This window comes from Gopherus flavomarginatus, chromosome 4, assembly GCF_025201925.1.
Source record: "Gopherus flavomarginatus isolate rGopFla2 chromosome 4, rGopFla2.mat.asm, whole genome shotgun sequence".
Classification (NCBI taxonomy): domain Eukaryota; kingdom Metazoa; phylum Chordata; order Testudines; family Testudinidae; genus Gopherus; species Gopherus flavomarginatus.
Window position 1 is genome coordinate 217,819,123 of NC_066620.1, and position 16,797 is coordinate 217,835,919.

The 16,797-nt window shown below is 48.9% G+C and overlaps 1 protein-coding gene across 4 annotated transcripts in view; it reads right to left on the reverse strand.

Moving 5' to 3' along the window:
* IFT172 (intraflagellar transport 172) overlaps nucleotides 1-16,797 on the reverse strand; it is a 115,350-nt gene that overhangs the window by 90,924 nt on the left and 7,629 nt on the right. For all 4 annotated transcript variants that reach the window (XM_050951104.1, XM_050951105.1, XM_050951103.1 and 1 more), the window contains exons 4-9: nucleotides 13,271-13,310; nucleotides 4,985-5,050; nucleotides 4,543-4,622; nucleotides 3,960-4,047; nucleotides 698-912; nucleotides 479-602 (exon numbers count right to left, since the gene is read on the reverse strand). In XM_050951104.1, coding sequence (XP_050807061.1) covers nucleotides 479-602; nucleotides 698-912; nucleotides 3,960-4,047; nucleotides 4,543-4,622; nucleotides 4,985-5,050; nucleotides 13,271-13,310 — 613 coding nt within the window. The remainder of the gene's footprint in view (nucleotides 1-478; nucleotides 603-697; nucleotides 913-3,959; nucleotides 4,048-4,542; nucleotides 4,623-4,984; nucleotides 5,051-13,270; nucleotides 13,311-16,797) is intronic.

The window sequence follows — 16,797 nt, forward strand, 5'->3', positions numbered from 1 at the left end:
TTCAGCCTGTGATAATTTCGAACAGAATCCCCAAGGCAGAGACAGGGGCACTCTCTGGTCCCTGAAATACAAGGGGTTAATGCCAGCTCAGCTCCTCCCCACCCCGCCAGGTGCTATGGGGAGACAGAGGGCACACTGCATTTGGGAAGGCTAGGCCAAACCCCTTCTGTTATTTTCCCTAGAGGAAGGAATCTTGCTGCTGCCGCTGAAGCACCCCTTGTGCCATTTCTCAAACTCTCATGACTCATCACATATCAGACTGCAGCAACTTCTTTCCCAACCTAGATCCCACCCCTCCTCCTTGTGTTTCTAGGTCCCATCCCTCCCCCTTGGCCTCTGGCTGGCCCTCCCAGTGCTATGTCTTGTTGACTGTAGAGACACAGATCAGACTTCGCCATGCAGCAGGCAGGGCTGTCATTCCAGGACACCTCAGGGTGGCTCTGGAGGAAGCTTGAGGCTATCACTTCATGGTACACACCGCACAGAGCCTCGAGCCATCCCTCTTCCATGCTAAGGCTGTAATAGTATAAAGGTGTGCGATTTCTTTGGGTTTGGCTTCCTCCCAGGCACTCCTGCGGGGGCTCCAGTTCAACACCCTCAGCCTGTGGGAAGAGATGAAGCAGTGAGCTTGAAAAACTACAAGCCGCAGGCGAGGAAGGCCATTCTAAAGGAAAGGCCCAGCCATTAGGCACCATACCTGTCGTAGCTGCCAATGACAACTGACTGGCCCCCAGGGCTAGTGACTGCTGTGGTGAACTCCTTCTCCAAGGGATCCCGGCTATAATCAAAGGTTTGAATTATGTGGCCTTCTTTTCCATAAGCTATAATCTTCTTGTCGCAGCCTGCAGCCACGATACTGCTGGAAGCCCAGGTGAGGGCATATGGAGGGCAGGGGTGTGTCACCAATTTACCCTACAAGAAACAAGACAGAATGTCCTGAACAGAGCAGCAGCACCGGCAGCAGACTGAGCAGACCAAGTACAAAGCCCCCTACCGGCTTGTTTAAAAAGTATGTTTCTAGAGCAGGGATCGGCAACCTTTCAGACGTGGTGTGCCGAGTCTTCATTTACTCACTCTAATTTACGGCTTTGCGTGCCGGTAATACATTTTAACGTTTTAGAAGGTCTCTCTCTCTAAGTCTATAAACTATTGTTGCACGTAAAGTAAACAAGTTTTTTAAAATGTTTAAGAAGCTTCATTTAAAATTAAATTAAAATGCAGATCTTATCAGTTTAGTGCAGTGGTTCTTAACCTGGGGTGCACGCACCCCCTGGGGCAGGGCCGGTGCAAGGATATTTTGCGCCCTAGGCGAAACTTTCACCTTGCTCCTCTCCGCACATCGGTTCATTGAGGAGCAAATCCCAATGAGCCTTTATAGACCGAGGGGCCAGCCTGCCCAGGGGCCAGCCATGCCCAGGGGCTGCTCCCCAAGACCAGGTTCCCCTCTCCCTGCCCCCTGATCTCCCCTAGAGGGTGCACAGCCCCCCCCCCCCCACGAGCCCTCCCCACCCAACCCCGGTGGCCCCCGCCCTGAGTCCACTCACTGGCTTTGCTGGGCTTGGGCTGCTGCAGAGCTTGGCAGGGAGGAGCTGCCTTCCAGAGGCACCGGAGAGCCAGAGCGTCCCGATTGCAGCAGCAGCAGCGAGCCCCAGCCATGGAGGAGCCAGCATGGTGCAGGGGGGCAGCAGCCCTGCAAAGGCGGCGGCGCTGCTGGCGGGGGCGGTGGCACCGCTGGGGGGGGCAGCTGCACCACTCCTTCCCAGGCTGCAGCCCAGCGCTCCCCCCCGGGGGCTCCTGCAGGCTGCAGTGGATGTATGCGGGCACCAGCCCCCATGCACCCCCCGGCTCCCCCTTTGCCTAGGGTTACCATATTTCAACAATCAAAGCAGAGGGGAGAGCCCTGTCCTAGCCCTGCCCCCATCCACTCCCTCCCACTTCCCACCCCGACTGCCAAACCCCCAACCCCCCACCGCTCCTTGTCCCCTGACTGCCCCCTCCTGGGATCCCTGCCCCTAACTGCCCCCCAGAACCCCACCCCCTACCTAAGCCTTCCTGCTCCTTGTCCCCTGACTGCCCCCTTCTGAGATCTCACCACCACCCTAACTGCCCCCCAAGGACTCTACCCCCTACCTGTTCTGACTACCCCAACCCTTATCCACACCCCCGCCCCCAGAGAGACCTCAGACTCCCATGCCCCATCCAACCACTCCCTGCCCCCTGACAGGACCCCTAGAACTCCCGACCCATCCAACCCTCCTCCTGCTCCCTGACTGCCCCCTGGGACTTCCCTTACCATGCCCATGCCGGTCAGATGCTGGCTCCACATGGAGCAAAACATGCAGCCGGGCTGCTGTGCGCACAGCCCCTCCCCTGCAGAGTGCTGAGGCAGCGGGAGTGGGGGAGCTGTGGGAGGGGCAGCGGCGGCTCACACTTCCAGGAGCCGCAGATCCCGAGAGCGGTGAGGGGGAAGCCGGGGGGCTGCAGCCCAGAGGCAGGCACACCTGGTGCCAACTCGGGGGGGGGGAGGGCTGCTCCTGCAGCACATGCATGCGGATGGCGGCCCATGTGTGCCACCCGGCTCCTCCCTCGCCACACTTGGGCTCTGCGGCTCCTGGAAGTGTGAGCCGCCACTGCCACCCCTCCCGCAGCAGACTTAGGGCCCCGCGCCCCAGCGGCACACACTCCCGGGAGCCGCAGAACCCAAGCATGGTGAGGGGGTAGCCGGGGGGCGTGCCTGCCGCCAGTCTGGGGTCCCGGCCGCCGGCCCCACTTAGCCTCCTGCTGGCCTGGGGTTCCGTTCACTCAGCCGGGACCCCGGCTGGCAGCCGCGTGCCAGGCAAAATCAGCACACATGCCAAAGGAATTTCCGACCCTTGTTCTTGAGGGTTTCTAGGGCTGACTGCCAAAGTTGCCACAGAAACAGCCTGAAACCAGAGCTAAAGCTGCCCCATCACCTTAATGTGTGTTAACTCTGAGCTCTACTGTTAACAATTTAAATGTCGACAATCTAATGTAAGCCAAGAGATAATACCTAGGTACAGACAGACCAACAGGAAACGAGATGCTTATTGTCAGTATGACAGACCGTGGACTCAGTACACCTTCGCCCTGGCAAAGTGATCTCTAAGATCACAGGTTCTGTCACCCTGGGTAACATATATCCACAACCCACTCCAGCCAGGGAGGGAAGGGCTGAGTGGAAATGGCATTCCCTTTACCCTAACCAAGGCCACAGGGTCCAGCTTTCCATGATCAGTATGAGGTTTTGGGAAGACGACTGGGAGATGACTGGTCTGGCTAGGCGGCACTCAGACACCACATCCAGCAAGAATTTGGGATGAGGACACCAGACGACTTTGTCCCTGTGGCACGTTGTGAAGGAGGATCAGCCACTAAAGCTGTTCACTTATTCTTCCTGTTACTGCTATTAAAATGCTGCTGTGAGTGACAGCTGGAATAGAGTACTCACTCCTCCACCTTCCTGTCCACTATGGATAGCCTGAAAAGCTTGGCTTAGGACTGTTTGGTCTCAAGCCTTCTCAGGAGGAAACCCAAGGTGATCATTACAAATGGAAATCTCCTGTTAAAATCTGTTGGTGTAACTATGAAGAATACAACAGGGGGCAGTGGGAAGAAGGCAATACACATACCCCACAGCTCTCACAACTTGAGCGCTGCTTTCCTGGGCAACAGGGTGCTCCCAGAGCCCCACGGAGATGTGAATAGCCTTGAGTCTCACAGGCACTGGGGTAATTCCTCTACCCACACAAATTCTAGATCTAGACACCCTTCCATGATTTAATCAGTGCTCCATTAGCCACGCAGTGATGAGAGCAATCTGCTGCCCCTCCTCTGACCTGCCCTCCCTTCCACAGGTCCCAGTTACTCTCCAGGCCTGGTGTGACTGAGGAAGAAGGATGTGTGCAAGAGGGAGCCTTTTCCAAAGAACCATGCAGTACCTGTGATTCACCTGAGCCTTCGTCATCAAAGAAGTAGCGCACAATGGTTCCATCTGCATGGCCAGACAGGATCCCCTTCCCAGATACACTGTCAAGAGACACCAGGACAAGTCGGCATAGAGTCACAGCAGCACTCATGGTCTCACTTTTCCCTCCCATCCCCAGCTGATCTGATTCTCATGAGGTTGCAGGAATCAATGGTAGCCCACTGTTTCTCCTTAGTTACTTCTTGATAGTGCCCACAATCTGCCCGATGGCACACACATTTCAAGGTCTGGATCCTGCCCCAGAGAGCTCAAAGTCTCTGTAAAGACAAAGCAGACAGACTGACACGGGGAGGGGAAGGTGGGAAAGGAAGAGTATAGTGACCAGGTGGCATGTTCTGCTTATGCAATGTTACCGTATTATTGGTAAAACACACAGAAACCAGGAACCCCAAGGGAGGGGGGCTCTGGGCTTATCTATGTTTATAATGGAGCCTATGAAGCTGCCCCATCAGCACTAAGGAGGCCTCTTCAGAGCCAGTAGCTGGGTCAGGAGACTGAGCTGGGGCAACGGGAGCCTGCGGCAGCTCCATACTCACTTGGAGGTTAATGAGACCACAAAAGAATCTGTCCCATAAATGGTGGAGGACTTGTTGGTCTTTGTATTTGCTAAACGAACCTGAGGGAGAGAAGGACACTGGTCAATGCAGTCTCCGTCCTCATGTCAGAAACAAGGATTCACTCATGGTGCAGCACAAGATGGCTTTTAAACAGAACGAGGGAGAGCTCTCATCTATGCTGGGCTGGCACCTTTAGGCCAAGCAGCAAGGTAAGAGATCACATGGAGCGCCGTGGTCTCTAGTGGGTTGTGGGGGAGGAGTGGAAGCTGTAGTGGATGAATAACTCACTCCCATGCCATGCTGCACAGTTGTGAGAGACTCACGGGGAATTGGTGCAGTAGAGCAAGTCACCAGTATAATCCCTTCACTGCTGAGCAGTGCCCGTGGCCCATAACTCAGTGATAGCAATAGGCTTCTCTACCTTCCCCTCGGCGAGTCCAAAGACAATGATATTCTCTGCTGGCCACAGCAAACACGTCACTGCACTCTGTCAGGGAAAGAGAAGTTAAAGCTCTCAGCCAAGCCAGAAGGCTTCCTGCCCCACAGGCGGCAAAGCCACTCCAATCTGACACAGAGCTATTGGAGCAGATATTAACAGGACAGCATCAGAATCCTCAGTGGGACTGAGATGAGAATCCCCACGGAGGAGCCTGGATCGGGCCCATTTATGACGTATGGAATATGGGTGACCATTTATAATATTATGGATCCCAATATTACAAAATTGCAATGAGTCATACAAGATATGCCATATAAGGTATCAGTGGAAACTTCATAATTTGTCAAATATGATACTCTTGTTTATATGTATGTATCATCTTTGTATGAGTTATAAATAGGTGTGATATACTGATATCTTAAACTTGTGCTGCGTATCTGGGTAACACCCCCAGACGGATTGGCATCAGCACTACCTAGCCTGCTTAATGGCCCATCAAGGGCAATTCGCTGTACAATGAATCCACTGAGAGAAGGCAGAGGCTATGACTAGAGCTCTATGTCTGTCATGAAGGTCGGTGAAGTCTGGATTCCATGACATCTTGCTACCTCCGTGACTTCTGCAGCAGCTGGTGTGGCTGACCACTGTGGTGACTGAGCGGCTGGCTCCAGGGACCACATGAGCTGTGGCTGACATGGCTGGCCCAGGGAGCAGCCACAGTTCAGTGGCTCCTGTCAGCAGTCTGGGGGCGGCCAGAGCAGCACCTGGCCCCCTGGGGCTCCCCTCCCGGTGGCAGCAAGAGCTGCTGCTGGACCCTGGGGCTCACCCCACGTGGCAGCTGAAGCAGCGGCGGCTACAGCGGCAGCAAGCCCCATGGGGCTTTCCCCCCAACCACACCCCCCCCCACAGGGCTTCCCCTTGGCAGAGGCTGGAGCAGCAGCAGCGGGGCTCCCCAAAGGCTTCTCCCCCACCCCATGTGCCACAGGCCCCCCCAAGGGCTTCCCCCCCCAAGATTCAATCAGGATATTTATGGTATAAGTCATGGACAGGTCATAGGCTGTGATTTTTTTGCTTCTTACCCGTGACCTGTTCAGGACTTTTACTAAAAATACCCATGATTAAATTGTATCCTTAGCTATGAGTCAGCAGGACATGTAGGGATATGCCTATAGACTGGGGACTCCAAGCGCTTTTCCATGCCCATGTGCTGTGAGCTTATGTTTGGGACAAAGGAAGTACAAGCCACCTGACAAATGATACAAAAGGCAGCTGCTTCTTCTCCATTTTAACGTCAATCCTGCTTCTCACCACTGGAGCAACTTCTCTACAAACTGAAGCTTTGAACAAAGGACTGGTAGACCCATTCTGACACATGGCCAGAAAGGGTTAAGCAGCTTGCAGGCTAATTGACCCACATTCAACCTTTAGAAACATGTTAGAAAAGTATCTAAACAGGAGATAGCTTCCTTTTGTGGACACCCAGCCAGCCAGTTGGCTGTGGAATCCCTCTTGGTGGTTGTTCTCTGCTTGCTTTACCTGTAAAGGGTTAACAAGCCCACAGGTAAAAGGAAACGAGTGAGCACTTTACCAAAAGAGCAAATGGGAGGGCTAGAACCTTTTAAAATTGGGAAAAAACTTCCCTTTGTCTGTGTGTTGTTATTCTCCGGGAAAGAGGGGAACGGGGAGCAGTTATGCCGTAAGAAGCTGAAAGCCAGGTACGAAAAACCATCAGATCATACCTTGAGATTGTTTATCTGAAACCCCAGGTATGTAAGTAAACTAGGGAATGTCTAGGAAGACGTGATTTATTTCTGTTTATTTCTTACTGGCTTGTGGACTCCTCTGTGATAACCCCAAATGCTTTTTGTTTTGCTTGTAATCTTTAAACTGGACCTCAAGAAGATTATTCTTTATGTTTAATTTTTGTAAGTGGGTTTTTTAAATCTAGCAATAGCCTAAGTTCCAGATGTATTTTCTTTCTTTTTGTTTTTAATAAAATTTACATTTTTAAGAACAGGATTGGATTTTTGGTGTCCTAAGAGGTTTGCGCATAGGTTGTTTAAGTAGCTGGTGGCAATAGCTGATTTCTTTTGTTTTTCTTTCTCAGCTCTTCCCCGGAGGTGGGGGAGGGTGGTGAAAGGGCTTGAGGCTACCCCACAGGAAGGAATTCCCAAGTGCACCTTTCTGGTTTCAAAGGGGTTTTTTGCACTTGGGTTGCAGCAGCATCTGCTTATCCAAAGTCAGAGGGAAGCTGTAGCCTTGGGAGTTTAACAGAAGCTGGAGTGGCCAGTATTAATTTTTAAAATCCCTCACCTTCAGCATTCAAAGTGCCAGAATGGGGAAATCAGCCCTGATAAGGGCTGTGACACTGCACCCCATATTCTTCACAGTGATATGATCATGACATAATTATAATGCATTTTATGCAAGATAAGTCACGTGAGATGTCATTGAAAAGATTATGATTTGCTGAATATGACTATATTCATATGCATGTATAATTTTTGTATCTGAAGTTATGAATACTGATTATGTATCTGTATTTCAAATGTAGTTACACCTGGGTGATGCCCAATAGACATGATGCTTTTAGTCTAGATAGTGGGTGGGCAAGGGCCATTAGGGAAGAACAACAGGCTTTAGGAGAAGCTTACCTCCCACCCGGTGAGCCCTCCTGTGAACGCTCCAAATAGCCTGTGAGTAATGACTGCTATGACTCGACAAGGACATGTGATGAGACCACATGTCTCTGGACTCCATCTCGGGATGTCAGTGTTTTTCCACAGACCGGTCTCGGAACCAAGATTTGTAACAAAGGGTTCCTGCCATATGCAAAAACTATATAAGGCAGGGAGTGACATCATCTGGGGTTCTTCACTCCCCACCCAAGAAGACTCCTGGAAACAGCTAAGGAAAAGACTGACCTAGGGGAAGTGCTGGACCCAGGCTGAGATTTTTAGTCTGTGAATGGAACACCTGGGGATCCCAAGCTGTAAGCAAGAGCAGCTTGCCCCTTAAGAATCTGCAGCCTGCTTGTATCATCTCTTTGGATATGAATAGCAGATTCTCACCCTATCTATTTAAGTTTAGTTTGTGTTTTTTGTTTATTTGCTAGGTAATCTGCTTTGATCTCTTTGCTATTACTTAAAATCTATCTTTGTAGTTAATAAACTTGTTTTTGCTTTATCTAAAAGAGTGTGTGGGAATCATAACTCAGGACCAAAAGGCTGTTCCATAGTCCTGTCCCCACTGAGGGAGGGGGTGAATTTTATGAGCTTATGCTGTACAGTTCCCTGTACAGTGCATGATAGTGTAATTTTGGTTTATACTCCAGAGGGGGTGCATGCCTGAGGAGCTGGGAGTAGCTTTCCCAAGCATAGCATGGCCAGACAGCCTGCTTGTAACTGCAGCTGGGTGTGTCCCTACCTGTATGTATGCTGGTGAAAGTGCAGGCTGCAAGGCTGTGTAGCTTGTCACAGCAGTATAGTGTCAGAGGGAGCCCAGGCTGGTGGGTCAGGGGGCTCAGTGGTACCCCAGTTCCAGGTGACACCCTAGGGGGAACCCATCACAAGGGCCATTCCATGTTAGATGGGCTAGAACTTTGAAATGCAAATCTATACTGTTAGAGAATTAGAGGTGATACCAATTGTAAGTGTCAAGTATCAGAGGGGTAACCATGTTAATCTGGATCTGTAAAAAGCGACAAACAGTCCTGTGGCACCTTACAGACTAACAGACGTATTGGAGCATGAGCTTTCGTCGGTGAATACCCGCTTCGTCAGATGCACGTAGTGGAAATTTCCAGGGGCAGGTATAAATATGCAGGCAAGAATCAGTCTAGAGATAACGAGGTTAGTTCAGTCAGGGAGGATGAGGCCCCCTTCTAGCAGTTGAAGTGTGAACGCCAATAGAGGAGAAACTGGTTCTGTAATTGGAAAGCCATTCACAGTCTTTGTTTAATCCTGAGCTGATGGTGTCAAATTTGCAGATGAACTGAAGCTCAGCAGTATCTCTTTGAAGTCTGGTCCGGAAGTTATTTTGCTGCAGGATGGCCATCTTAAGGTCTGCTATAGTGTGGCCAGGGAGGCTGAAGTGTCTCCTACAGGTTTTTGCATGTTACCATTACTCATATCTGATTTGTGTCAATTTATCCTTTTCCGTAGAGACTGTCCAGTCTGGCCGATGTACATAGCAGAGGGGCATTGCTGGCATGTGATGGCGTATATTACATTGGTGGACATGCAGGTGAATGAACCGGTGAAGTTATGGCTGATCTGGTTACGTCCTGTGATGGTTTCACTGGTGTAGATATGTGGGCAGAGTTGGCATCGAGGTTTGTTGCACGGATTGGTTCCTACATTAGAGTTACTATGGTGCGGTGTGCAGTTACTGGTGAGAATGTGTTTAAGGTTGTCTGTGGGGGAGGACTGACCTGCCTCCCACAGCCTGTGAAAGCGAGGGATCGTTGTCCAGGATGGGTTGTAGATCACTGATGATGCATTGGAGAGGTTTTAGCTGAGGACTAGGTCATGGCCAATGGAGTTTCTTTCTTGGTCTTGGTCTTGCAGCAGGAGACTTCTGGGTACACTTCTGGCTCTGTTGATTTGTTTCCTTATTTCCTCGTGCGGGTGTCGTAGTTCTGAGAATGCTTGGTGAAAATCTTGTAGGTGTTGATGTTATTGATGACATTTGTCGTTGATGACAAATAACCAGAGAGGAGTTTAAAAAATTGCTCAGGAATGCAGGAGCGAAATCAGGAAGGCCAAATCACATTTGGAGTTGCAGCTAGCAAGTAGGGTTTCTTCAGGTATGTTAGCAACAAGAAGAAAGTCAAGGAAAGTGTGGGCCCCTTACTGAATGAGGGAGGCAACCTAGTGATGTGGAAAAAGCTAATGCACTCAATGCTTTTTTTGCCTCTGTCTTCACCAACAAGGTCAGCTCCCAGACTGCTGCACTGGGCAGCATAGTATGGGGAGAAGGCGACCAGCCCTCTGTGGAGAAAGAAGTGGTTCGGGTCTGTTTAGAAAAACTGGACGAGCACAAGTCCATAGGGCCGGATGCGCTGCATCCGAGGATGCTAAAGGAGTTGGCGGATGTGATTGCAGAGCCATTGGCCATTATCTTTGGCCTGGTGTACACTGGCAAGGCGGGGGGGGGGGGGGGGGTTGATGTAAGATACGCAACTTCAGCTATGGGAATAGCATAGCTGAAGTCGACGTATCTTATTTTGACTTACCTCCCGTCCTCACGGCACGGGATCGACAGCTGCAGCTCCCCCGTCGACTCCAGTTCCGCCTCTCGCCCTGGTGGAGTTCTGGAGTTGACGGGAGTGCGTTCAGGGATCGATTTATCGCGTCCAGATGAGACGCGATATATCGCTCTCCAATAGATCGATTACTACCCGCCAATCTGGTGGGTAGTGTGGATGTACCCTTTGAAAACTCATGGCGATCGGGGGAGGTCCCAGATGACTGGAAAAAGGCTAATGTAGTGCTCATCTTTAAAAAAGAGAAGGAGGAGGATCTGGGGAACTACAGGTCAGTCAGCCTCACCTCAGTCCCTGGAAAAATCATGGAGCAGGTCTGCTAAAGGCAGGGTCGTGAGTTCAATCCTTGAGGGGGGCCACTTAGGGATCTGGGGCAAAAATTGGTCCTGCTAGTGAAGGCAGGGGGCTGGACTTGATGACCTTTCGAGGTCCCTTCCAGTTCTAGGAGATTGGTATATCTCCAGTTATTACCTTTATTATTACCTTTTGATACGGTCTCCCACAGTATTCTTGCCGGCAAGTTAAAGAAGTATGGGCTGGATGAATGGACTATAAGGTGGATAGAAAGCTGGCTAGATCGTCGGGCTCAACAGGTAGTGATCAATGGCTCCATGTCTAGTTGGCAGCCAGTTTCAAACAAAGTGCCCCAAGGGCCGGTCCTGTGGCTGGTTTTGTTCAATATCTTCATTAATGATCTGGAGGATGGCGTGGACTTCACTCTCAGCAACCTTGCAGATGACACCAAACTGGGAGGAGTGGTAGATACACTGGCGGGCAGGGATAGGATACAGAGGAACCTAGACAAATTAGAGGATTGAGCCAAAAGAAACCTGATGAGGTTCAACAAGGACAAGTGAAGAGTCCTGCACTTAGGATGGAAAAATCCCATTCACTCTTACAGACTAGGGACCGAATGGCTAGTAAACAGTTCTGCAGAACAGGACCTAGGGGTTACAGTGGACAAGAAGCTGGATATGAGTCAACAGTGTGCCCTTGTTGCCAAAAGGCTAATGGCATTTTGGCCATTATAAGTAGGGGCATTGCCAGCAGACTGAGGGATGTGATCATTCCCCTCTATTCGACATTGGTGAGGCCTCATCTGCAGTACTGTGTCCAGTTTTGGGCGCCACACTACAAGAAGGATGTGGAAAAACTGGAAAGAGTCCAGCGGAGGGCAACAAAAATGATTAGGGGGCTGGAGAACATGACTTATGAGGAGAGGCTGAGGGAACTGGGATTGTTTAGTCTGCAGAAGAGAAGAATGAGGGGGGGATTTGATACCTGCTTTCAACTACATGAAAGGGGGTTCCAAAGAGGATGAATCTAGACTGTTCTCAGTGGTAGCAGATGACAGAACAAGGAGCAATGGTCTCAAGTTGCGATGGGGGAGGTTTAGGTTGGATATTAGGAAAAACTTTTTCACTAGGAGGGTGGTGAAGCACTGGAATGGGTTACCTAGGGAGGTGTTGGAATCCCCTTCCTTAGAGGTTTTTAAGATCAGGCTTGACAAAACCCTGGCTGGGATGATTTAGTTGGGAATTGGTCCTGCTTTGAGCAGGGGGTTGGACTAGATGACCTCCTGAGGTCCCTTCCAACCCTGATATCCTATGATTAAAGGACTGGAAAATATGCCTTACAGTGACAGACTCAAGAAGCTCAATCTGTCTAGCTTAACAAAGAGAAGAAGAGGTGACTTGATCACAGTTGCAAGTACCTACATGGGGAACACAAATTTGACTAGTGGGTCATGCACTTCATTGCATCTTTAGGCTGAGCTCATTGCAGATGCCCTCCCATCCCATTTTATTTCAAGGACTTGCTGCAAGCCCTAATCCCCTCCTTCATACTAGGGCCTCTGTGTGTGCCCCCTTCCCTCTAATACCAGGGTCCTCCATTTGTCCCCTCTAGCCGGGGATGCTATCTGTGACCTTATTCCCTCTTCCGGGGACCTCCCTTTACTCCACAACCCATGGGCTCTGAGTGAGACCCCATTCCCTTTACCAGGGTCCCCATTCTCCCCCACCAAGCCACAGGTTCTGTGTGCACCCCTTCTCCCACATTATTTCTCCTCTTTCTGCCTGGGAAATAAGTCCTTCAGGGTGCCAACATATTAAACTGTAATGGGAGGATGGGGAGAAATGAAATAGAGGTATTGTCATGCTGGAAGATGCTAATGGATGCCATTCAATCAGTTCTTTGATCTATAGACAATTGCAGAGGTGCCTGAAGCTGTGGCTCTGCTAAACAGATATCAGGAGCTCCATGTGTCTTCCATGTTTTCCTTCTGGTTTTCCAATTTTCCTCAAAAGCAACAGGTTCTGTTCACTGATGCCTAAAACATTCTGTGGAATTTTGGAACTGATCAGATATGCCACTCAGAAGTGGTCATGTTACATCCAAAACAGAGAAATGCCACTCGGTTGCGGATAGGGACTTATAAGCTTGGCCAATAATAGAAGACTCTGCAGTCTAGCAGGCAGAGGTATAACAAGGTCCAATGGCTAGAAACTGAAGCTAGATGAATTTAGACTCGACATAATGGGCAATTTTTTACAACGAGAGTAATTAACCATAGGAACAACTTATCAAGTGCTGTGGTGGATCCTCCAACAGTGGCGATTTTAAAATCGAGATTGGATATTTTTCTCAACAGTATGCTTCAGTGCAAACAGGAATTAAATCAGAGGAGTCCTTCGGCATGTGTTATCCAGGAGGTCAGACTAGAGAACCACAATGTTCTCTTCAGGCCTTATGAATGAATAGCTTAGTCTCAAAGGAAGAGAGCAGAGCCCCCAGAGCCAGGACATTAAAGACACAGGGCTAGTTTTTCAAAAGTAATTAGATGCCTATAGACGCAGACAGGTGCCTAAGACGGTTTTGGAAGTCCTTCTGGCACCTATCTGCATCCTTAGACAACTAAATACGTTTGACGATCTGGCTCATCCTGCCTGAGAGCCAGAGGAAAGACCTATAGTAGAGCTGAAAGGGAGGCTGGGACTTACCGTCTGAATGAACTTGTTGCAGATTACCTTCTTATCACCCCTGCAGAAAAAGAAATACACAAATATAATTGCAGTCAGGGCTGGTAACACTTCCTATTAGTAAGGCTGCCCGACACTTCCATTATAAGACCCTGTTTTCAGTTGCTTATGCTTTTGCCATATGTTAATTTTATATTGTTCTAGTTTTTTTAATCAAAATGTCATGCAGTACCAAGTGAAATGCTTTATAAAAGACAAAGTATATTACACCAACACTCTTATCTTTATCAACCAAACTTGTAATCTCATCAAAAATGACATCCAGTTGACAGGATCTATTTTCCATAAGCCCATGTTGATTGGGTTAATTATATCACCCTCATTTAATTCTTTACATCCTAGGGGACTTTAATTTGAGTGATATATGTTGGAGGTATGATGCTACCAATACGAAAACATTCCTTGGCATTTCTAAATATGGTGGATGGCCATTTCCTAACTCAGAAAGCACTGCATTCAACATGGGGGAACTCTACATTAGACCTTGCCTTGACGGACACAGAGGAACTGATCACAGAATTAAAAGTTAATGGCAACTGAAAGTTAAAATCTAATGGTAGCTTAGGTACAAGTGATTATGGCTTGATCACATTTATAATATGCAAACAGAATAAAGTCCAGAGAAGTAACATACATACATTTGGTGCTTTAAAAAGGCCATTTTCACAAACCTGAAAACAATTATGAGCCAAATCAGCTTGGAGAATTTAATATGAAAAATCTGAATGACAATTGGGAATTATTTAAGAACAATTTACTAGATGCCCAAAATACCATAATCAAGAGAGAAGGCTGCATTGGTTAAAAAACCAACCTGCTTTAGAGGAGAAGCAAAGGCAGCTATAAAAATTAAAAAAATAATATATAACAAATGGAAGAACAAGGAAGTTGATAATTATGAATATAAATCAAAAGCTTGTAACTGTAGAAAAATTATGAAGCAAAGGGACATAAGAAGAAATCTGTGGCTAGCAGAGTTAAAGAGAATAAGAAGGTGTTTCTGAAGTATATTTAGGAAGAAAAAGAATCCTGACAAAGGTATTGGTCCATTACTAGATGGAAATGGTAGAATTATCAATAATGCAGAAAAGGGAGAAGTGTTTGTTGGGGGAATGTAAGGGTTAAGTAAAGACCTGGGTAACTGTTAGCATGGTATTAGGGAGGAAGACGGGCAGGCATTGTCTCTTCACTTGCTAGATAAAGTGCTATCCCTCTCTCTCTTCACTTCTCCTTGTTAAGGACTGATAAGCATTGCAGCTGCATAAGGAATGTGGGGATCTAAAGATTACTCTTTATGTAAAGCAGTGATATCTCCCCATCCCTTCGTTTCCCAGCCACCTAAACGAGCTCGGGGTCTTGGCCCCTTCCTCCCTTCTCTGTGAACTGCTGATCAAGGGAATTCATGGCTGCAATTATTGCAAAGAAATGTATCTGTAGAATATGCTAATGGAATGTAGAATATGGGTCAACCTGCTCTTCTCTAACAGTGTTCAGTACATATTTCTGTTCTGTATTTGAGGGGAAAACAGATGATGTAGTCATATCATATAATGATGGTGAAATACTTTCCATTCCACTAGCATCTCAGGAGGATGTTAAACAACAGCTGCTAAAGCTAGACACTTTTAAATCAGCAGGTCCAGATAACTTGAATTCAAGAGTTTTAGAAGAGCTGGCCGAGGAGCTCACTGGACCATTAATGTTGATTTTCAATAAGTCCTGGAACACCAGGGAAGTTCCAGAAGACTGGAAGAAAGCTAATGTGCCAATATTTAAAAAGGGTGAACAGGATGACCCAGATAATTATAGGCCTGTCAGTCTGACATCAATTTGGGCAAGGTAATAGAGTGGCTGTCAGGAATAAGGCCCTGCAGCTATGCCTGCCGAATCCCCTGACAGCCTAATGAACAGAGCTGGGCTGCATGAGCCTGTAAGGGTGCGGACTCACCCCTGCAGCGCCTCCTGCTGGTCTCTCAGGGAATTAGCTCATTCCAGCTCCGGAGTGCCCTCTGCAGGCCGGTGATCTGCCTTCCCACTTGCTATTGGCCCCCGTGTCCCTCCCTGGACCCAGTCCTCCTTTTACCTGAGGTGTTGCCCCCTGGCAGTAACCCCTTTCAGTCTCAGGGTCTCCCCCTCCCAGCGGAACCCCCACCCACTATCCCCACCTTGCCTCAGGATCAGGATACTGCCAGTCATCATCTAGCCCCCGAGCCCTGGGACAGACTGCAGTATCAGCGTACTTGTCACTGGCAAGGCTGGGTTTGGACCTGCTGCCTTTGCCTACCCCGGGTTGCCCTCTGCAACCCTCAGTACCTGTTAGCCCAATGCTAGGCCGCAGCCTGGGGCTTTCCAGGCTGGAGCTCCCCAGCTCCTCTGCCTTTCCCCAGCCCTGCTCTACTCAGGTACCTTGTCTCTAGCTCTCTACAGCCAGATCCTTCTCCTTCTACAGGCAGAGGGAGACTTTGGGCTCCTGGCTCACAGACTTTTTGTACAGGCCTGCTGTGGCCTGATTGGCGCGTGGCCCAACTGTGGCTGCTTCCCCAGTCAGTCCAGCTTTTAGAGCTGCAGCCCTCTCCAGGGCTGCTTTTTAAACCCCTCAGGGCAGGAGCAGGTAACCACCCCGCTACAGAGCCAGACTGCCTGACCCAGAAACCTAATAGGTACAGAACCAGACTGCCTGAAAAAACAACCTGCCTGACTGGCTGAGGAAGCTAGCAAGCTGGCTCTTAAGCCCAGCAGTAGCAGCAGCTTGCTTGCTGCTCAAAGCATTTGCTAAGGCTGTGATCATTCCAGTCTCATTCCCAGCCCTGCTCCTGCCTTGCCTCACTCAGGTAACCTGGCTCTGACCCTGGGCTCAAATTTCTGACTTCAACGCTGACATCTCATACTGGCTCTGACCCTGGACTCCTATTCCTGGCACAACTCCTGCTTCAACCATAGGCCCAACTGCCCACCTTCCAGTCCCTGACAGCGGCTGATACAGGACGCAGTTAACAAAGAATTAAAGGAGGGTAACATAATTAATGTCAATCAATCCGGGTTCATGGAAAATATGGAAAAGGTAATAGTGTTGACGAAAGGGCATTTGACTTGGTACCACATGACATTCTGACTAAAAAACTAGAAAGAGATCAAATTAACACAGCACACATTAAATAGTTTAAAAACTGGCTAACTGTAAATCAAAGAATCATAGAACTGGAAGGGCCCTCGAGAGGCAGGAATTATTTTGGGGAAATTCCATGGCCTGCGTTACACAGGAAGTCAGCCTAGATGATCACAATGGTACCTTGTGGCCATGGAATCTATGAATTTATTTTATAAATTGCTAATTTATAGTTATTGCCATACATTTCAGTTTTGCAAAACAGGCCCCTGTTTGGGCCCCCCCCCCACTATATGTTCTCAGGGCAGTGAGTCTGGGTACTGAGCAGGTACAGAATTATCTTACTTTGTGTAGGAGCTTTCATGTGGCAGCAGGAATATCT